The sequence below is a fragment of the Salvia splendens genome, chromosome 15 (genome assembly GCF_004379255.2).
Source record: "Salvia splendens isolate huo1 chromosome 15, SspV2, whole genome shotgun sequence".
Classification (NCBI taxonomy): domain Eukaryota; kingdom Viridiplantae; phylum Streptophyta; class Magnoliopsida; order Lamiales; family Lamiaceae; genus Salvia; species Salvia splendens.
In genome coordinates, this window is record NC_056046.1 from 3,406,957 (window position 1) to 3,429,685 (window position 22,729).

Here is a 22,729-nt window from a genome sequence, read left to right on the forward strand (position 1 = left end):
AGGAAACCGTTAATTAATATGCAAAAACTTGATAAAAATGCTTCAACACAATGAAGTGGTATCTCCACTAAGAAACTGCAGCAACTCATGATTGTAATGTCAAACAAACTACTGGACCAAGCTCACAATGAACACAAAACCTCAGCATACAAACCAAAACTGCATTGGAAGTATATACACAGGAAAATTTCCTAGAGCAAAACAGAGGATAAATTTGATGAATCATGAGCTTCCCTCGTTTCTCTCATTATTCTGGTATCTTGTCATCTTTCTTGAGCATCATGAATAGTTCTCGTTCCAACTGCAAAGAATCCATCAAACTCCAGCAAGTTATTATGACATACACATGTATTTGAACAGAGATCAGGTTCAGGGCAATTTTGTCCTTTGAACGAAGAACCAAAGACGAACCTTCATGTTCTTAGCCTTGAGTCTCTGTAGTTCCTCAACCATACCTCCGACACTGATATTCGAAAATCAATTCAGCATGGTAGGACATTAAATCCAGACAAAATCAGTGTGCATGAGTGATTTTGGTTTCATACCTTTGTTGCATTTGAATCACTTGAGCTTGCAGCTCGCGTTCCCTTGCTGAACTAGGGTTCATCTGCATAAACAGCAAAACACAGTTTCAGTTTGTTTCTTCTGAATGAAAGGAGATCTTGACAAGAAATTGGTGAATTTTTTGACTTAAGCAACTCTACCTGCAAAAGGTCGGTTATTCCTGCATCTGTTGACTCACTAGCATTTCCTGCAAAGAGCCGATATCTAAGCTGATGGGGGGGAAGGTAAAGGAGCATCATACGGGTCATGCATATATTTTTTGTTTATTCTTACCTGATGTTTGTTCCACAAACTCGATCATTTTGAGCAGTCCATCCTGAAAAGAAGAGACGGGACAGATGAGCAAAAGATGAGCAAATAAATTGCAAAAAGTTGAGGCGGGGCTTACTCTTTTGATTGTATTATGCTGCAATATGCACTGCAATGACTGGAGAACTGAAGCATTCAAGACACTAGAATTCGTTGGGAATGCAGAACCACCAGAAATCGAGTTAACATGGTTCACCGGATCCTGGATTTGATAAGAACAGTAGTTACAAAATGTCCTAAAAACTGAAATCTGAGCTAAGTAGTGTATAATTTTAAAGGTGTGCTTGACTGATATACTCCGTAGGAGAATCTACATCATACTCATTCATACTATCTGACTATCCCGGATCCTTGCCTCAACAATGTGAAGAGGATACAGTTAATGATGATTCAAACATTTTCGTGAATATATCACTCCAGAAGGTTGGATATTCAAAGAAAGGTTTTGATACCTTGATATTCACATCTGCTGAAGTTACTTTGAACCGCCCTCTGCGCTCGACCACAGCCCCTTCTGATGCATCCTCTCCTGGATTTACATTTAAAATATGGGTGTGGTAATTAGCACTCGAAAAAAAATTAATAGAAAGCTCAGGCTGATGTAGGTGATTATATAATGAACTACCGGGCGCAGAATAATTGAAATCTTTTCTTTGACGATTCTGCAGCGGACCACTACAATTTCGCTCCACCTGGTATCTCTGTGGCATATTTTCCCTTCATAAAAATTAAAAATCAGCATCTCAAAAGCCGATTGTAGTATGTCAAACTACTTGAGAAACACGTGTATACGATGAATGCTTTAACCAGTTAGATTCTGAATGCTGGACATTCGATTTTTATCAATGCTTCTAAAGTTAAACAAGCAGTCAAAAAGTTCAAAGACTCACCTCTAAGAATAAATTAGTTAGGACACTGAATTTTCACCAACAAGGTAACAGGAGTGCAAGTGTGGATGTAAACAAGTCTTCAAGGTAGGAGAGTCACGGAGTTTTCTATGAAAGAATTTTCTAGTTTGGAGCTAAAAACAAGAGATGGACCAAACTCCAAAGAAATAATAATGCGATTTCACTAGCAACAACCCTCATTTTCCCCCAAACATACCCTGCTCCTGCGACCCCAACTCCCCTGCATCGCCATCCCCCACAGGGCCCATCCCCAACACACCCACATGGGAAGCAAATTAAATGATAAAATAGAAAGGAATTCATAGTAACTCAATTAAGTAGGATTATATCCGAGAAGAACTAATCAAAGTTTAAAATAAATATCTAAAGAAAACCTGTAGTTAGCTTTTACATTTGGAAAATAAAATTGCATTACTCAAGAGAGGAGAATATACCTGTCTCCATCACCATTTAAACTTTTAGCAGGGAGGCTATTTTCCTGCAGTACAGGGATGCTGGGAATTCTTTTAAGACATAGACGAGAATCTCCACCGTCATTTTTTGCCGTTTCTTCATCTGCAGCAGTTGTCAATGGCTGTTGTTGGCTTTGTTGTTCGGAGTCTAAGTGGGCGGAACTTGGACTACCAGGGTCATCCTCATGTACATCAAAACAACCTCTGCATTCAATAAGTCTACAATAAATCTCCTCATATATAATCGACTAATAAACAATAAATGAATCCGAACATAAGGGATGAGTTCAACCTCAGGGCTGAGTAACATGGACAAAAAGGATATTACTTGTTCTTATTTTATTTAGGGAAGAGACTTACTTGAAAAATAAAAGAGAATAAGAATAAAGTTTATTATCTACAAAAGTTAGTAGCTGATGGATATGAATACACTTTTGTAGCTTTTGAGATTTTTTAATGAACTGACTACTCTATATTAGAAAATCTGCATCGGATAAGCCCACTGTGGAACCATCCAACATCGGCAACTAGCAGCTACCAACAGATAGACAGAGATATGGTGAAGCATTATTTAAGGTAGCAAGGAAACAAAAGCACATCTGGGTGGCTTACTTGAGAGCCTGTAGAGGTTTTATAGGAAATGCAGCCAATGACTTCTCCAAATCATCGATGTCATTGAGCTCATCCTATGAACATAGGAAACAAAATATATCGATGAGAATAAAGACCTAAAGGGGGAATATAGCAAAAAAAATGCCACAGAGCATGTAAGGATATCAAATACAATCATACTTCCAAATGAGAAGCAGCACTAGAATTATTTGGCTGGTTGAGATCATTCTGACCATTGATGTGTTTCCATCCCATACTTGAGTCTTCTGAACATGATGCAGGGTCATCTTCAATCTGCGATTAACAAACATTGACCTTAGTGAATATTGTGCTAAAATTTAACCATAGCCAAGTGATCAGAAGAAAGTTGGTATACAAGGGCAGCCTGATTCCTTAGATCCTCCAGATTGAAATTCCATGCACTGACACCTCGAATGTACTCTTGCTGCATAGTAACAACTCATGACAACATGTCAACATTCAAGATTCTGTATAATCTCTGTCCAAACAGTTTCATGATTGGGTTAAATGATTCCTTACCTGCGATAGATGTTCTTTGTCCTCATATAATGACTTGTTTTGCATAAGAAGTTCTGCATCTTTAGCCTGAAAAATGTAAATGATTCTTTACAGAGTCTTAACCAATATAATGAAGCAAAATACAATTCATGCAAAACAAAAGGAAAAACCAAGCACGAAAATAAGGCAAGCAAGAGACCTTAAGATTCCTAAAACCTTCAGCAAGTGGGGATAGACCGTCGAGGATAGCACGAGCCAAATAATCAGCTGTCTTAGCGTGTTTGAAGAAAGGGTGCTTCAAAAGCTTTTCAGAGCTGGGACGTTTTTTCGGATCCTTTACTAAGCAAGCAGCAACCAAATCTTTGAAAGACTGCAAAATTCTGTAGTTCAGTAGCAATGTGAGAGATTCGACATTGTAATTTTTCTAAAAAAAGATAAACCTTCGAAAAGCGTCTGTCTCTTTCATAGTCCAGTCCTGGTGGAGCATTTTGCAAGGTCATCAGCAGAACCTGCAATTTTATATAATAGAAGAACGAGCAAACTGAATTCTCTGCATATTTGAGAGCAAGAGATAGATATAGGGAAAAAAGATCTAAACCTTCATTGGTGGATACTTGGAGAATGGTGCATGTCCATGAGCAAGTTCAAGTGCTGTTATTCCGAACGACCAGATATCTGCTCTGTCATAGGAAAATATTTTGCATAAAGAATTAAAAACATAAATATATCAAAGAAAAGAATTGACCAAAAATTCTTCCATGAATACATACTTAAAATCATATCCATGCAATTGCTGCATGACTTCAGGAGCCATCCTGATCAAATCAAAATAAATTTTGAAGTCAAACGCTAGCTAGCATGTATTGCAAATGGCGTGCACCTAGAAACTGAGAATTGTTTTTGGGGGGATAATGTACCAGCATGGGGTTCCAACAAAAGTATTTCTTGAACGCTGGCGATCACCGGTATCAAACATGCAAGCAGCAACTCCAAAGTCCGCTAATCTGACAGAACCATTAGTATCAATCAATATGTTACCAGCCTGCAATTAAGAGGAAAAAGCACATCAACCATATACCAGAAGGCACATAGTTCCTGAACTGTATAAAGTAAAGAGGATGCTCAATTTCAGGTATCAGAAAATAAATCTGAACGTTATGAGGATTGTCTGCGTACCAAATTACCCAATGATTCTATATTAGTAACTGCGATAGTGTTTGAACTGTAAAAATAAATGACACATAATAGCCTATGAGATAGATGTGGCATACCTTTACATCTCTGTGAATATGTCCATGGGCATGAAGATACACCAGAGCTTTAAGAACCTCACACAATACTGTTGCAATAACAGGTTCCTCAAAACCTTCGGGATAAGCTGATTTCATAATGTGAAGGCAAGATCCCCCTCCCATGTATGGCATCACAACCCATAGGTTATGGCCCACAGTGAAGGAACAGTGAGCTTGCAATAAATTCGGATGATCAGTCAAAATCATTGTTTGTACCTCTCGCCGGATGCCATCCTATTTCATTCAATAACCCAACAGGAGAAAGTCAAAAGAAAGATGTAATATACTGCACAAATTGCAAGTGTGCAGAGTAACAATGCTTAACAAGCACAACTATAGTAAGCCTCCCTAGAAATATTGACACCTTAGCCAGGCCTAGAATTTTAGGTGTGTAAATGTCTTATTTACTCTAATCTGGTCCTATCCTATCCCCACCCACCATTGCAAAATTTAAATAATTCCACGATAATGAGTTTTTATAAGGTGATAATATTCATGACTCAAAGCTTTCTGTGTATCCATATGAGGTAAAAGACAGGAGCTCAACTATACAAACATGAAAATCTGCATGAAATACTATGTATTTTTTGTAAGTTCAGCAGCTACAGAACAGATTTAATATGAAGACTAAACAAACAAATATGAGAACATTTCAAGCAGGGACAGATTACTAAATGGGCCTGCAAACAAACAATGAACTTATCCAAAGTAAATATGGGTGAATTCAACAAATGACAAGTGGCACAATTGAACAGCTGAAAAATCAAATTGCTACACAATTGTACACAGTATTTTACAAAAGAGGATCTTCCGCCAGATAGAGGTGAAAAGGACTTACCAAGTCATTATTGCACTTCTCAAGATCAAGAACTTTGATTGCAACACTCTCATTAAGCGGTAAACAGAGTGCTTTATAAACAGTAGCACTGACCCCTTCTCCAATTTCCTCACACAACTTGTAATCTTTAGCAGTAAGGGGGAATTTCTTCTCTGATGGCTGCTTCATGATTTTCTGCTTCTTTATTTTGTTGAATCTTCTACACGGCTACACCTTGCTGATGTAGTAAAATTCCCCTCACTGGTTGCAATGGAGGCTGGTGAAAAAGTACTATATTATGGTTATTTAAACAAGTTAGCATTGTTCCTCATGTGCAAAAATGTTCAAGAGTTTGTGCTCAGAGAATATCAATCTGATGATGCATCGAGAAAAATAGGAAGGTCAAATTAGCAAGTGAAGCCTGACCGCAGTCACGTCAAGTCTCCCCCTGCAACTGCTAGTAACTTGCAGTGCTGTCCAGCCCTTAAAGAAGTGATAACTTGTAAACTTCTACAGATGAGAAAAGATATGATCATAAAGGTAATCCTCTTGCAAATTTCAGTCAAACACCAAGCCTGCTTTCAGTAAAGCATGATACAATAAGATCTGCACAGTTTATAAAAACCAAATAAACAACTGTTGAGAAAATACAAGTTATGATGGCATGGGGTCATTTAGTTATAACTTATAGTAGGGCCAAATGCTGGGGAAGAACACTTCTGACAATTGATAACTGATCATCTGCACATGTTCAGCAAATAGCAGGTCCCACTAAAGGCCACTTGAAACTGATAATGTTATCATTCATGACTCATGGTTGAGAAGGAACTGAAGTTGCATGCATCAATATATGCACAGACCACATGGTGAAGAAAAAAAATGAAGTGTGCAACTTCAACAGCAGCGCAACCAACTTCACATAAAATGGACAAAACATCTTCATACGACGAAGCTTAACAGCCACATGAATAAACGGTTACATGAAGGCCAACCGCAGCATAGTTCGATGCCAATAAGATATTTATGTTACTTACTAAAAATAACTAAGTACTCCGTTCCTTCACCAGATTGGTTCTGACACCAAATTAACATACATGACTGCACTTCAGCTAAAAGTTCAAGTAACATGATCTGAAAATGGAGAATCTGAAACATTTTAAGCAGCAACATGACAAATTCAGAGGATTTTATTTTCCATAAGATTAAAAAAACCAAATAACTGCAACCGGTATCAGAACAGAGTGAAAATAACTATCCTAGCACAATTATAGCTAAAATTCCAACTAACATAAGCTCGAAATGCAGAATATCACGATTGTTTCTATTCGAAGATATGCAAAACAACTCCGTCGTGCATCATGACAGAGTTAAAATAACAATATAAACACAATTATCGCTACAAATCCAACAAAAAAAACTATGCAGATTAATAAGCAGTTCATCTCCTATTTAGACTGACCTAGGGTTCCGGAGAATCGCGGAATGCGACGATTTCCAAAGCCTGATCAACGGCGGAATCCGAACACCGGCGAGAAGATACGCCGTCTGCGGCGGCGATGGCAGAACTTCCGCTATTGAGCAACAACGATCTCAAATTGTCAACTGAATACGTATGTAGCAATAGAATATCGCGTATATTGCGCAACTTTAGAAGCAGTAGCTCTAGTGTATGACAAACGTAACAATTGGAATGGATTATTTGGTTGCTCCCTTTTTAAGGGAATCAACTTTCGTTTATTTGATAAGCAGAGCGACAACTGTATCGCTAGAGTCGCACCCCATGTGGTCCCGCGGTATGAATCTCGTTTACTAGTCAACTCAGCTCAACCGGGCGATTGCTCGGGTTTAGTTGTTCCGATATTGAATTGACTCGAGATTATTTAGAGTAAAACCGTAATAAAGTTAATTTTAAATTACATTTTATCTTATCAAATTAAGACTCAATCTTATCTAATTCATTCAATTGAACCCTACCACATGACTCATTAATTTTGTAGAGAAATGAAAATTGTACGTGTGATTTTAACTTTACATGCAATACTACCACAATTTTATACTCCATTCAATTGGGAGAGATGGCATAGTTTTCCAACCATCTATGTTGGGTTTAAATACGTATATATCAATACTAGGTGACATATATTAGTGAAACGTGCCGAAATGGCATATATCGATTGAATTTGAATATTTATTAAATTAAAGAAATTTGTGCGCTTTCACATTCTCAACGCTAAAGTGGCTGGTTTATATTGATTAACAATGAATAAAATACTATTAAACTAAACTTCATTAACTTAGTGATCAACGTGGTGTGGAGAGCATAATGATAATTGAATCACATGAGATGTCGCAATTATTGTTCATCCACTCACACTATAAGTTAATCTTATATTCGTATATGTATATTACAATTATTTAATTAAGTTTTAAAAAATAAAATTTCTTATACGGTTGACATTTGAGGATGTTGTTCATTTACTAGTTAACAATTACTATTTCTCATTACCCATTAATACTATAACCACATTTTAGTAGTAAGGTTGTAATTTAGTAAAGAATATGTTCAAAATCTTAGTGGGATGATTAGTATTTTAAAACCAATAAAAGCAGAAAGTGGTTTGGTGGACAGACAAACTCAAAAACTTGTTTTCCATTTTTTTTTTCTAGTCAGGCTATAATGACATTATGACCCACAATATTATAAAACATGTAGTAATATGTAAGTATATATTATTCGAACGTCCTTTTCATCTCTAATACTTTATTTATTATGACAATATCTAAGTATTGCTGCAAAGTTTTAAATCTGATCCTCTGATTTAGATAATACAATTTAAGAAAAGTGAAATAAAAGATAGTCAAATAAATCAGGAAACAATATCGGGCAATAGCCCAAGAACTTCATGTATGCTTATTGGATATAAGTGGCCCCACTTAGCTTTGTTAACAATATCAGTAATTTCCTTTAAACGGGGCACGATTTAAAATTATTTTGGGCTTATGACGAGTAACAACATTTTCCAAAAGATTGTTTTGAATTAACGGTAAAACAATTGAGATGACGAGAAATTGCAATCATGTACGTAGTTAGTTTTTTTCTATAAGATGTTGTTCCCCAAAACTATGAAAATATATGAGTAGTATATAAATTAGTAAAATTTTAGTCCTATTTACTAAATACAGTAAAAATAAAACAAAACATGTAATCACAAACATCTCGATGAAAAAAAAAATACTTTATGACGAACAAAGAGAATATATTGAGTAATTAGTGTCCCGTTGTACCATTTCAATGAGCCTTAAGGTTAAGAAATAAAATGCGTAGCTTTTAATAAAATAGGAGAGAAATTAACTTTTGTTATAAAAAGGAGACAGAAATATTACTACTATTTTCTGATTACTCTTTCTGATTGCAATAATTCCCATGCAGTTGATTTGTTCTATTTTCCGTAGAGGGCCCACCGACAACGACGGGTTGGCCCGATAAGCACGTGGTCTCACTTCGTCAAATAAGACGGCCCAATTTTACCGACCCCTTTGCCTGCCACGCATTAGGAATTCACAATAAAAAAATTTCTTACACATAATATTTTTGTTATGCATATGGACTAATTGGTTTTCTATAGTCAATTGAAATTTTAAACATGTTTACATGTCTGCCTAATATTGTTGCATAATGTTGTAAAGTGAGTAAATGTGGCAAGTGCTCGTAATTGTCATCTTGTACCTATTATTACCATATGATCAAATACACACATGCATCATGTTAAAACTCTTAAATGTTGTCTCACACCGACTTGGTTATGATCCTGACATGTCTATACAAGTATGGATAACCCTCCCCCTTATAAGGTCTTTTAAGAGGTGAATGACGTATTTCTAATATGGTATCAGAGCGTGCCCAAGTCGATGATGGATTTATATCTTTATCTCTTCTCTTGCCTACCCACGTGATGGAAGTCTGATGTGTCATTCCGGCCCACACTTGAGAGAGGGTGTTAAAACTCTTAAATCTTGCCCCACATCGACTTGGTGATGATCCTAACTTATTTATATAAGTATGGATAATCATCCCCCTTATAATGTCTTTAAGGGTTAGTGACTCATTTCTAATACACATGTCACAGGCACTACCAAATAATCATATATATATATATATTCATATATTATGTATGGATATATAATAGCAATATTCTATTTTAGCCAATCATAATATTTTTTTTCAAGATTAGAGTATCTATTGCAATTTCATTGACTAATTTCTTTGTTATTTTGTAAACACCTCAGTAAGATAAATGACCTAAGTATTTTAAGACTGATTCATACTTAAAATCAAAGATTGAACTTGTTACTGATAAATGAGTCTAGCATTTAACAATCATAATATGTACTCCCTCTTCCCTCTGTTCCATGTTACTTGCACTGTTGTTTTTCGGCTCGTCACAAACTCCTTACACTATTTATATTTTAAGTTAGAATTAATGCATTTAATTAATATGTTAGTTTAAGTTAAGAGCTTCTTTATTAAGTAATGTCTCATTACACTTAAAATTTTAATTTAATTACACTAAAAAATCAATCCCAACTTTACGGCCTAAAATTAAAAGTGCGAGTAACGTGGGACGGAGGGAGATACTAACATTAGTCTGACATAATCTGATTGACCAAGATAAATTTGTGGTGTCAACAAATTTTTGATAATTTGAATTTTAAACATCACTTTAGAAGTGGAATTAATTACTATATAAATTTAATGATAAGGTATATTTTATGTGGGATTCATGAAGCTAAGTCAATAGGCGATTATTCATACTTCTCATTTTCATCATATGTATGTTTTGATAAAACCATCATAATACTCAATTCTATGCAAAATTAAACAAGTTTTATAGTCATGCATTAATTGTGTGAAATTTTATTTTAAGTAAATGTGCATATGCCATGCATCTGTTTAGATGCTTATTTATGAATATGACAGATATATTCATAATGGAATATACTTTATCAAGATACCATGTGTACCTCCACAGCAAAAAATTTCCATGCATGTTAATGTTATTTATTAGCTTAATTTATTTTTACATTTGATTAGCTAATTACATTCATTATATTCAAATATTTCTCCCTTCTTACATGCATGTTTTTTTATAGACTAGATAAGAGAACTTATCCTAAAATATTAATCTATTAAACTAAATAGCTCATTAAGTCTATAAATCTCATACTAATTGCTCTAAAATATAACGTTCACGCACATACACATTAGTGCATTAAAATATTACTACCACAGTATCTATTAGTATATCAAAGTGTAAACTTATCAAATAACAACTGTGACTATACAAAAGTTAATAGTATTACATACCTTATCAAACTTTGCCGAATTTTAAACAAGTTTAAATCTAATCCAACAGTATATTCCAACAAATGAATATTACAAAGTCGTGTAAGTGCTTGTCACCGTACGGTTGTACAGTCGTAGTCGCACCACATAATTCAACAACTTATGTGGCGTTGGACGGTCCAGATTGCGCAATCAATCACGATGGCCAACTAATCAATCTATCTTATGACATGAGTTATATCAACCCACCACCTATTGTCTTTTTTCTTTAGTTGTTTACTTGTTTTTGGCAAGTATATCGTTTGTATTTGGCATTTGAACTAAGCGTATAAAATTGTTTAATTCTTCACAAATACAATAATTTTTTCATCTTCTTTTGCATCTGTCCAGCAAAATGATGCACTATTAAGTGTTTCTTCTCTTACAATCGATAAGCACATAATACATGCACAGAATGTTACGTAAATTGCTTGCATTATTGATGCTCTTAGTACTCCTAGTATCAATGGCCTTTTAGGAGTATTAAGAGTATCGACAATGCAAGCGATTTGAGTCACACTCTACGTGTGCGCGTAGTATGTGCTTATCGATTGTAAGAGAATGAACACTTAGTGCTTACGTTTAAGTAAATATAAAGCATTCAATGCGTGTGATATGTACACCTTTTCCGCCTACTAATTAAAGTATACAACTAATTTTACATAAAATATGAAAACATTTAAAAAATGTGAAAAATAAATAGTTTAAGTTAAGCATTTCTTAATACCAATAGGCAATATGTATACGGTGTTAATTGTTAAGTGAAGTGCTTAAAATAGATAAACAGTGTAAGTGAAGTGCTATTCAATGGCACAATCCCATTACTCTCTTGAAATTATTTTTGAAATTATTTTTCACGTTTAATCTTACCAAATTATATCGAGATACGATAACTCAAAATCAAGTCTAAATTTCATTATCAATACATACCTAACTTGTACAAACAATGGTAAAATCAGAAGACAAATTTTGTATTGTAATAGCAATCTTTGTCTGGTCGTGTCAGCAACAATCATTCTACTCTCTTACATTGGCTCATGCATAAATTTCTGCGTCTATAAACGTAGCCCAATTTATACTTTAGCCTAAAAAGAAGCCACATACAAAATTGGTCGTGTCACATTTTATCATAAATTAAGACCAATACGATAATGTAGTTAGTATGCAAGCAAAAATACGACACGACATGAAAATCTTGATTACATCAACGCTTAATCATGCCAGCTGATGATCATCATTAACTAATCTAAAACGGAACAATTTTCCCACTTTTTCACCTCATTCAATCCACATGCCCATTTCCTGCTCTTTTCTGTTGATTCAAATTCGTCAACGAAGAAGCTAAACTAACTCCAAACTCCCACCTTTTCTCTCTCTATTACTCCAAGAAAGAGACCAACGGTGACCCTTTCTCTCTCCTCGCGATCACGTAATGGCGGAAGGAAGGAGGGAAGAAACCTCGAGAACTTGCTACCAAAGTAAAGAGTGGATTTTTATGAGGGGTAACGAAACTTGAGGTTTTCTTGACAGCTCAATTTGGTTGGATGCTGATTTAATTCTTTTCTTTTTCTTCCCCATTTGGGTTTAGTAACTGCATCTTTGTTTTCTTCTTCTTGTGATTATCTTGGATTCTTGAATTTCTTCTACAGCTCATTTGCCGATCTGTTTATACAGCTTTTTAATGTGGATTCTTGAAATTATTGCTACTGCTCATTGGTTGATTTGAGGAGCAAATTTGAGTTGATTTTATGAATTTGGATAAGGTCTGAGACAAAGGAAATATGGCTAGTCCTAGGAAGAAAGGGATTCGGTTTAGTAGATTGTATTCATTTTCTTGCTTTAGATCATCATTTAGAGATGAACATAGTCAAATTGGGCTCAAGGGTTACTCAAGGGTGGTGTATTGTAATGACCCTGATAATCCCGAGCAGATTCTGCCTCGTTACCCGATTAACTATGTCTCGACCACCAAGTACACCGCGCTTAATTTCATCCCGAAGTCGTTGTTTGAGCAGTTTAGGAGGGTTGCAAACATATATTTTCTTGTGGTGGCTTGTGTGTCTTATACTCCCCTGGCGCCCTACTCTGCGTATAGTGTGCTTCTGCCTTTGCTCTTGGTGATCGGGGCGACCATTGGTAAGGAAGCCGTTGAAGATTGGAGGCGTAAGAAGCAGGTATATACTCTTATCGCTTTTATCCTTTTTCGTTGCTTTTGGTTTGTTTCTGTAGTAGGGATATTTCTCTGTTTGTATGCTATTGTTCGTTGCTCGTTTTGGATGGATGAGCTTCCTCATATGTTGATTTTACTACTTGTTTCGCTTTGTCTAGAATGCGTGAGGCTGTGTAGCAGAAGAATTATTTTCCGATTGTGCAATGTAGCTTCAATCAGGAACAGCAATTGGTAGAATTGGAATGATGGTGGAATTTCCTTTTTCGGTGGTGATATAAGTAGAATTGTTTGAACTAGAGAAGGATAGATGAGGCCAAAGCTTGTGACAGTTTTATAGGAGAATTACTTTAAATGTTTCAAAAATCATTGAAAGGGATGAAAACTTGATGTTTCTTCAAACCAATCCATCTTTTGCAGTACTTTTGTAATCAAGAAACTTTGTAGACTAGGCTATATGACTCAACTGTTTGCAAACATTAGATAGAAGGGTTTATTGTGTGATAGTATCTGTTAAGTTCACTGAGCATTTTGAGTATCTAATTTATCTGTGTCAATGCAACTCGTCGTACTTGGAAAAACTCGTATTTTATTTGCAAACATAAAAGTGATGCTATTTAACATTCATTCTTGTGCATTTTATTGGAAATAGAGGTTATTCTATTTCTTCGGTGGTTGTATTACTCTTGCTTGTTTCTCGTTTCTCAGTACACCTTGACCTGTTTAATGAATTTTGATCTGACAAACTATTTTCAGGACATAGAGGCCAATAATCGGAGGGTTAAAGTCTATGATAAAGATCATGGATTCCTGAAGGAGAGATGGAAGAATTTAAGAGTCGGTGATTTGGTAAAAGTTCACAAGGACGAGCATTTTCCTGCTGATCTGCTGCTTCTCTCCTCGAGTTATGAGGATGGGATTTGTTATGTCGAAACTACAAATTTAGACGGGGAGACTAATCTAAAGGTGAAGCACGCTTTAGATGTTACATGCACCCTGAACGAGGATAATTCCTTTGAGCACTTTAAAGCCGTTATCAAGTGTGAAGACCCGAATGAGGATCTTTATTCTTTTGTCGGAACTCTTTACTATAACGATAAGCAGCATCCCCTCTCCCTGCAACAGCTTCTTTTAAGAGATTCTAAGTTACGAAACACTGACTATGTCTATGGTGTGGCTGTTTTCACTGATCATGATACGAAAGTGATGAAGAATTCTATGGAGCCTCCTTCGAAAAGGAGTAAGATTGAGAGAAAGATGGATAAAATTGTCTATGTCCTCTTCAGTCTGTTAGTTTTCGTATCTCTCGTTGGGTCATTCTTCTTTGGAATCATGACAGAGAACGATATAGACGATGACGGGGAGATGAGGAGGTGGTATCTTAGACCAGACCAGACAACTGCATTTTTCGACCCGAATAATGCATTTATGGCTGCCTTCCTACATCTCCTGACCGGGCTTATGTTGTATGGGTATTTGATACCGATATCCCTATATGTATCTATTGAGATAGTCAAAGTATTGCAAGTTATATTTATCAATCAAGATATCAATATGTATCATGAGGAAACAGATGGACCGGCTAATGCAAAGACGTCGAATTTGAATGAGGAGCTTGGTCTAGTGGATACTATACTCTCTGACAAGACTGGAACACTGACGTGCAACTCAATGGAGTTCGTCAAGTGTTCGATTGCTGGAACTGCATATGGCCGTGGTTTAACGGAAGTGGAGAGGGCTCTTGCAAAGAGAAGAGGAGATGCACTTGATGACTCTGAAGTCACTTCATCTGCTAGTTTGCAGAGTGACGATGGCATGGCACCCGGAGAATCGGTTAAAGGCTTCAACTTTTACGATGAACGGGTCATGAATGGTCAGTGGGTGAATGAGCCTCATGCGGATATGATCCAGAAATTCTTTCGAGTTCTGGCACTCTGCCATACAGCCATTCCTGAGGTCGATGAGGAAAGAAAGGAAATCTTGTATGAAGCTGAGTCGCCTGACGAAGCTGCTTTCGTCATTGCTGCTCGGGAGCTTGGCTTTGAGATGTATGAAAGAACACAGTCTCACATCTCTTTGCGCGAATTGGATCACGAGAGCCACCAAAAAATTGACAGGTGCAATCTCTTTAAATCTCCACTCTTCTTTTTGGGAATTTTATTATTATGTGGTGTTATATTATCCTAACTTTATGTGGTATTATTTTTACAGACCATACGAGCTTCTCCATGTGTTGGAGTTTAGCAGTAGTCGGAGAAGGATGTCCGTGATTGTAAGAAATGTCGAAAACCAGTTGCTACTTCTGTCCAAGGGCTCTGACAGGTACATTTCTCTCTGAGGACATCGATGCACTAGAAGTGTCCTGTTTTTCGACATGGGCTTCTTGTTTCCTTGCTCATGCATTTTGTGCTTGCGTGCAGTGTAATGCTCGAAAGGCTCTCGAAAAACTCACAAGATTTCGAGGCTGTAACGATGGAGCATGTCCAAAGATATGCTGAAGCAGGGTTACGAACTATAGTACTTGCATACCGTGAGCTTAGCAAAGAAGAGTTCAGTTCGTGGGAGAACGAGTTTTTGGATGCCAAGGCAACTGTTGGTCCCGACAGAGATGCATTGATCGAGGCGGCGGCTGATAAGATCGAAAGGGACTTGATTCTCCTCGGTGCTACAGCTGTAGAGGACAAACTGCAAAAAGGGGTCACTCTCCAACTTAATTTTCTTTCATTTGTTCACAATGAAGTGAACGGTCTTCGTCTAGATGTATCTGTTCTTGATGTTATTTACTCGTATGCGCTTTCTAGGTTCCCGAGTGCATTGAAAGGCTCGAAAAGGCAGGAATCAAGATTTGGGTGATAACAGGTGATAAGATGGAGACAGCCATTAACATCGGGTAATATTAATCGCTACTGTGGCCATTACATTGAAAGCGACATGCTGTCTTATACTACCGTGATTTTGTGTAGGTTTGCTTGCAGCTTGCTGCGAGAGGACATGGAGCAAATTGTGATTACGTTAGACTCTCCAGAAATAATCGAGCTAGAAAGGGAAGGCGACAAGGAGGCCGTTGCAAAGGTAACAGGTCCTAAATATCCATACATGTCTTTAAAATACACCTCCTTCTAACTTGTCTTCTTGTCTGCCACGCTAGGCTTCGCGTAAAAGCATAATGAACCAAATCAGACAAGGAACATTGCTACTGAGTTCGTCTGGAGGGCACTTTAGTTTCTTGGCTTTGATAATTGATGGCAAGTCACTGTCGTTCATTCTGAGCGATGATCTGGAGGGTCCGTTTTGGCAACTTGCAGTTAGTTGTGCCTCTGTTATATGCTGTCGATCCACACCTAAACAGAAAGCCCTTGTATGTCCTATCTCCATCCTTCTCAAACACGCTCGTTGTTTTTCTGTACTGTTTTGAATTTTAGAGTTTACTAGGATCAAATAATGTAATGTCACTGTTGAAGATATTCAGATTACAAGATTGGTTAAGAAGGGTACGGGCAGGACGACGCTGGCTATTGGCGACGGGGCAAATGATGTTGGCATGCTTCAAGAAGCTGATATTGGGGTCGGAATCAGCGGTGTGGAAGGAATGCAGGTAACCTCAGCTCCCGTTTTACGTCTTTGTTACTTTCCCTCTTGTATATCTTTCCTACATTGCCCCGATTCCTCTATAGCATGATCTAGACTCGTTTATGACATAGCTAGCAACCACGTGTTTCAAAACTTGACTCGTGTATTCAGGCTGTGATGGCGAGTGACTTTGCCATAGCACAGTTCCGATTTCTGGAACGCCTTTTGTTGGTTCATGGCCACTGGTGCTACCGACGAATCTCTATGATGGTACGTCTCCATTCTCTTTATCGAGACTTCCCACGACTCGTTTTAGAGTATATGGTAACCGATGATCTGACGCTCTTCCTTCCGTCGTTCTACTAAAAATGCAGGTGTGCTACTTCTTTTACAAGAACATTGCGTTCGGGTTCACTCTCTTCTGGTTCGAGGCTTACGCTTCCTTCTCCGGCCAGCCAGCTTATAACGATTGGTATATGTCGTGCTACAACGTATTCTTCACCTCGCTCCCCGTGATCGCACTCGGTGTTTTCGATCAGGACGTCTCTCCACGACTCTGTCTGAAGGTACAAACCCCCCGTGATTTAGTCCCGTCTCAAAATTATAGTAGTAGTTATCGTTGAACGGGAAAGTCGGGTTTGCAGAATCCCGAGTTATATCAAGAAGGAATACAAAACATCCTCTTCAGTTGGCCGCGGATTCTAGGATGGATACTCAATGGGATCATTTGCTCGGTCGTCGTCTTCTTCTTCACCACCAGTTCCGCCGTGCACCAAGCCTTCCGTGAAGACGGCCGCGTGCTCGACTTCGAAGCGCTCGGGGTCTACATGTACACGTGCGTCGTGTGGGCCGTCAACTGCCAGATGGCCCTCTCGATCAACTACTTCACGTGGATGCAGCACTTCGTCATCTGGGGCAGCATCGCGGTCTGGTACGCCTTCCTGCTCATCTACGGGGCTTTCCCGCCTCTGTTCTCGACAACGGCCTACCAGGTGTTTGTGGAGGCCTGCGGGCCGAGCCCCATTTTCTGGCTCGGGACGCTGCTCGCGGTTGTATCATGTCTGCTGCCGTACGTCTTGTACAGGACGGTTCAGACAGAGTTCTTTCCTATGCCTCACGACATCATCCAAAAATGGCAAAGAGAAACCTCGGATGATCGAAGGAGTAAATTAAGGGAGATAGATACGTTGTTATGTAAATAGTAAAGTATGACAATTTGTTGGCATTCAAATTGATGAAGCCCAATTCACAGTTACAACTGATTGTAAGTTGTCTTGTAGAGAGCTTTGTTTGTATACAAGGTAGTTTTTTTCTTGGTCAAATTTTTTTATTGTGTATGTTTTTTTTTGTTTTTTTAGGAGAAGATTCAAAATCTTTTCCTATTTTTTTATTGTGTATGTTGTTATAGCAAGGAAGTTTATATTCAAGAATTTAAGTTGCTTGTTCTGGGAGAGGAGACAAATTGATTGATAGTTAATAGTAGTAGTATAATATAGTTATGAATATTAAATTCCGATTAATATTTGTTGACTGTTGTAGTATGAATTTGTAATTGAAGTGGAATTAAGATTTGTTTAATCAATCATAATATTCAATTAGAAACTATACATTAAAAACCAGAATACATACTACAATTCATCTTAATTAGTGGGAGTAATAATTAAACTGAGACAAAAAAATAAATTAAGTTAGAGAAAGGAAAGAGAAGCTGATAAAAATAATATGAAGACATATTTGGCACTTTTTAGAGGATTAATTAACAAGTTAAGAACATTACAAAGAGATGAACAATTGTTTTACTTTTAATTGTAAGAGCGTCTTTTGTAAATGAGAAATATATATTATCATATACTCCTTATAAAAAAATAACTATACCTTCTTAAAAAGTAATAAATTCTAAGCAAAAAAGATGAATTAAAAAAGTAAATAAAAATAACTAATTTTTCTGCCACGAAATTATCACAATTTATAGCTTTAAAAAAAACTAAATAATTGAAAGTATAATTAGGAAACTCATTAAAGGTGTGAATAGTGTGATCATTAACTTATCTACTAAACTAATCGGCTAATTAAAGAAAAACCAACCGCAAATTATCAAGAGAAAGCAACTGCTATACAAAAACATTGCAAATCGCATACATGGGAAACTGGGAAAGCATTCATTAGAAGTATCTTATAACCCCAACATATTAGAAATCATCTGCATCATAGTAAGGGTCTACAGTTAATATCCAGATTATTAAACGATATTAGAAATATATCACTTGCAATGAAGGTTTTTTCAGCATAATCCACTATCTGCATTCTTCTTAGCTGCTTCTCCAACTTCATTGGATGGATCAAAGTTCTTTTCATCAATACCTTCAATAGCTATCTCTCCCTCTTCATCTTTTCCTGTTCTTCTTCTCCTTCAGGTTTCCTTCCCGAGTGTTCCCACAAGTAATGTTCCAGTAGCACCTCCACTTTCTCCTTGCCCTTGTGGATGGAGGGGGGTAGGGAAGGGAGGGGGGAGCTCTTCATCGTTTCCAGTAGGTTTCTCTTCCTGTTCTTCTCCACCAGGTTTCCTTCCCGAGTGTTCCCACCAGTAAGGTTCCAGCACATCCACTTTCTCCTTGCCCTTGGGGAGGGGGTAGGGAAGGGAGGGGGGATTGGGGCAGTGGCAGGAAAGGGAGGGGGGATGGGGGCAGTGGCAGGGGAGGGAGGGGGAAGGGGGGCATCGGGGAAGATGTGGGAGCGGGGCAAAGGGTGAGGGGGTAAACGGTGTAAGGAGAGGCCGTATAGAATGTCACGAGGGACGATGTTGGATAGGACATCCATAGGGATGACATCCGACAGAGGGATATTGGGGGGAGGGGGGAGTAAGATGACATGCGCAAGAGCTGTTGAAAGCTCTTCTATTCCCGGGGGTTGGTGATGGATGGGTGTCGCTGCAAAGCATTGCATAATGCGCTCCACATGTGCCATTTTCGGAAATTGGGTCTTCTCACGATCGAGAGCGGTCTTGAGAGCTCCCCTAAGCTCCACTATCGGGTCGGACCAGAAATCCTCATCAAGATCATCGTCCCAACTTGTTCTCGGATCCACAAAACGTGGAGGGGGATAGCTATCTTCATTCTGTGATCAAATTGAAGAATCAAATTGCTACATATAGAAGTAAAATGAGGATCTTCTGCTCCTAACTAACAAATAGAAGTAAAATGGATTTACCAAGTCATCATTGGGCTTCTCAAGATCAAGAGCGTTGATTGAATCTTTAGCAGTAAGGGGGAATTTCTTCTCTGGTAGATGCTTCATGATTTTCCCTTTTTTTTATGTTGTTGAATCTTCTACTCCTTGCTGATGTAGAAAACGTCCCCTCACAGCTTGCTCATGGAGGCTGGTGAACAAGTAATATATTATGGTTAATCAAACAAGCTAGCATTGTTACTCATGTGCAAAAATGTTCAAGCTGGGTGTTTGTGCTCAGAGAATATCATTCTGATGATGCATCAAGATAAACAGAAAGGATAAATTAGCGAGTGAAGCATGTTCAACCCTGAGGTGATAACTTGTGAAGTTCTAAAAATGAGAAAAGATATGATCAAAAAGTGAATACTCTTGCAAATTTTCATTAAAGCATGATACAATAATATTTCTGCACATTAGCACAGATATTAAAAACCAAATAAACAGCTGTTAGGAAAATAACAAGTTATGATGGCATGGGGTCATTAGTAGGGCCAAATACTGAGGAAGAACACTTCTGACAATTGATAACTGATCAGCTACACATGTTCAGCAAATACAGCAGATCCCACTAAAGGCCACAGGAAACTGATAATGGTATATCATTCATGACTCATGGTTGAAAAGAACTATAGTTGCATGCATCAATGTATGCACAGGCAATACAATGAAGAATAAAAGTGAAGTATGCAACTTCAACAGCAGTGCAACTAACTAGACTAGAAATGGAAAAAACAGCTTCATATGATGAAGCTTAACAGCCACATAATTAAACAGTTACATGAAGCCCAAACGCTGCACAGTTTGATGCAAATCAGATATTTATGTTAATGACTAAATATTAAGAGAAATAACTAAGTACTGCCATTCCTCCATCAGATTGCTTCTGACACCAAATTAACGTACTTGACTGCATTCCAGCTAACAGTTCTACTAACATGATCTGAAAATGTATAATATGAAGCATCTTCAAACAGCAACATGAGAAATTTAAAGGATTTTATTTTTCATAAGATCAAAAAACAAAATAACTGCAACAGGTATCGAGACAGAGTGAAGATAACAATTCTAACACAATAATAGCTAAAATTCCAACTAACATGAGCTAGAACTTAGAAATGCAGAAACTCACGATTGTTTTTATTCGAAGATAGACAAAACAACTGCGTCGTGCTTCATGACTGAGAGAAAATAACAATCCGTAACACAATTATCGCTACAAATTACAGAGTGAAAACAACAATCCAAAGCACAATTATCGCTACAAATCACAGAGTGGAATGATAATCCAAAACACAATTATCGCTATGCAATTTAGACGGACCTAGGGCTCCGGATAATCGAGGAATGAGAAATGCAACGATTTCCAACGCCTGATCAGCGATGGAATCCGAACACCGGTCGAGAAGAAACGCTGCGGCGGCGATGGTAGAACTTCCGCTGGTCAGCAACAAACCGCCGTAGACGATCTCAAATTTTTAGCTGAATACATCGCAGTTTACTGAGTGACAAGCGTGGTTGAGCTCCGCTTTAAAGGAATCAATATTCGTTACTCCTGATAATGGAGGGAAAACTATACACCCATGTGGGTCCGCGGGATGAATTTCGTTTTTAGTTATTTAATTAATTTATAATTATTTGAGATAATTACTCCTATTATAAAAGAGACGTCTCATTATTTATTATGATATGGGTCTAATCCCAAAAAATTGCATTTTATATAGAAACCAAGAAATCTCCTATGTCGTATGTAGTCTTTCGACATGATACTTAATCTTAGGGTAAAAGTTACATTGCATGTTATGAAATATTATTCTTTGTGTTTATGAAAGTATGAACATTTAGTTTGTCACAGATTTTAGTGTATAATTATTAAAGTAAAAATAAAAATAAAGAATTGTGTAAGTAGTGTTAATGGAAAATATACTCCACATCATTAGTAGCATAGTGTAATAGTATAAGGAAAAAAATAAAATGGTGTATAGGGACAATGTGTTGTTTAATTAATCCAAAATTAGAAAGTTCATATTTTCCAGAGATGAACTAATAAAAAAATAGTTTATATTTTTAAGAAACGGGGAGAATATCTGTAATTAAATGTTTCATATTACTATATTTTACTTTTTGATGTTCTTCATTTAATGTTACAGTACATTTTATTTTTGTTATTTTGATAAATGGAGTCTAAATTCTACTAATTTATTTTATTCATATTTTATAATAAAATTACTAACGTAGAAAAGAAAATTTTATATTTTATTAATTATTTACACTCATTTTTTTAATGTAACTAAAATTTGAATTGAATAAATATAAATTTATCCACAAAGTGTCAGGTTCGTGGTCATGAGATTTGGCTCGGATCAGCTGTCTCGGAGTGTGGGTGCATATGCACCAGCCACAACTAAATATATAAGCAGCATGTGGAGTTAGCTATAACTAACTATGAGCAGCTGGTATATGAAGTGTGAGATGCGGAAGAGTGAAACACTAGAGTTCAAATCTTGTAATTAGATTGAGAGCGCGAGTGTTGTTTTTTATTCCATTCATGTTTCCCGGTGTAATCTTCTTCATCTTGTATTTGTGCATAAAGATCCTCATATAGTTTTCTGTGGATGTAGGTTTGATAAAACCGAACAACGTAAAATCTCCGCGTGTGGTGTTCATTCGTTTCTTCTTCATCCATCCAATCGTCAAATTGGTGATTCATTCGTATGGCGGACATCAGGAAGGAAATTTTAATCCCATAAATTGTTTACTTTCGGAAATTGTTTAATTTGTGAATTGGTGATTTTTTTTAATGTGGGAATTCCGTCGGGAATTCCGCAGGGGAAGTCCGTCACTGTGCAGTGGGAAGTCCGTATGACGTGGCAGTGCAGTGGGAAGTTCTTATGACGTGGCAGGAGGTGTT

General features: G+C 37.2%; 3 protein-coding genes across 8 annotated transcripts; 1 reads left to right on the forward strand and 2 right to left on the reverse strand.

Annotated features, from left to right (window-relative positions):
* Positions 1-28: 28 nt before the first annotated feature.
* LOC121768243 (serine/threonine-protein kinase BLUS1-like) lies at positions 29-7,188 on the reverse strand. Of its 5 annotated transcripts, none has more exons than XM_042164668.1 (22): positions 6,933-7,188; positions 5,900-5,983; positions 5,495-5,750; positions 4,636-4,890; positions 4,282-4,406; positions 4,135-4,179; positions 3,963-4,044; positions 3,805-3,873; positions 3,564-3,734; positions 3,386-3,451; positions 3,222-3,290; positions 3,026-3,139; positions 2,846-2,919; positions 2,216-2,437; positions 1,499-1,590; positions 1,326-1,402; positions 953-1,075; positions 838-880; positions 705-751; positions 546-607; positions 412-463; positions 29-301 (listed from the first exon to the last, which is right to left on the reverse strand). In XM_042164668.1, the coding sequence occupies exons 3-22, from the start codon at positions 5,660-5,662 to the stop codon at positions 248-250; spliced, it is 2,010 nt and encodes a 669-aa protein (XP_042020602.1). In that variant the 5' UTR covers positions 5,663-5,750; positions 5,900-5,983; positions 6,933-7,188; the 3' UTR covers positions 29-247. The 5 variants fall into 5 exon arrangements, with proteins under 5 accessions (XP_042020602.1, XP_042020599.1, XP_042020600.1 ...); XM_042164665.1 differs by having other exon boundaries at positions 5,900-6,079; XM_042164666.1 differs by having other exon boundaries at positions 5,495-5,764; positions 5,900-6,079.
* Positions 7,189-12,011: 4,823 nt separating this feature from the next.
* LOC121768470 (probable phospholipid-transporting ATPase 8) lies at positions 12,012-17,915 on the forward strand. Of its 2 annotated transcripts, XM_042164996.1 has the most exons (12): positions 12,012-12,358; positions 12,531-13,030; positions 13,780-15,140; positions 15,235-15,345; positions 15,444-15,720; positions 15,825-15,913; positions 15,987-16,095; positions 16,172-16,381; positions 16,493-16,618; positions 16,765-16,863; positions 16,968-17,159; positions 17,238-17,915. In XM_042164996.1, exons 2-12 carry the CDS (start codon positions 12,638-12,640, stop codon positions 17,793-17,795), a joined length of 3,525 nt encoding a protein of 1,174 aa, XP_042020930.1. In that variant the 5' UTR covers positions 12,012-12,358; positions 12,531-12,637; the 3' UTR covers positions 17,796-17,915. The 2 variants fall into 2 exon arrangements, with proteins under 2 accessions (XP_042020930.1, XP_042020929.1); XM_042164995.1 differs by having other exon boundaries at positions 12,012-13,030.
* Positions 17,916-18,963: 1,048 nt separating this feature from the next.
* LOC121768664 (max-binding protein MNT-like) lies at positions 18,964-21,298 on the reverse strand. The gene is made up of 3 exons (XM_042165201.1): positions 21,143-21,298; positions 19,801-19,969; positions 18,964-19,707 (listed from the first exon to the last, which is right to left on the reverse strand). Exons 2-3 carry the CDS (start codon positions 19,885-19,887, stop codon positions 18,964-18,966), a joined length of 831 nt encoding a protein of 276 aa, XP_042021135.1. The 5' UTR covers positions 19,888-19,969; positions 21,143-21,298.
* Between the last annotated feature and the right edge of the window lie 1,431 nt (positions 21,299-22,729).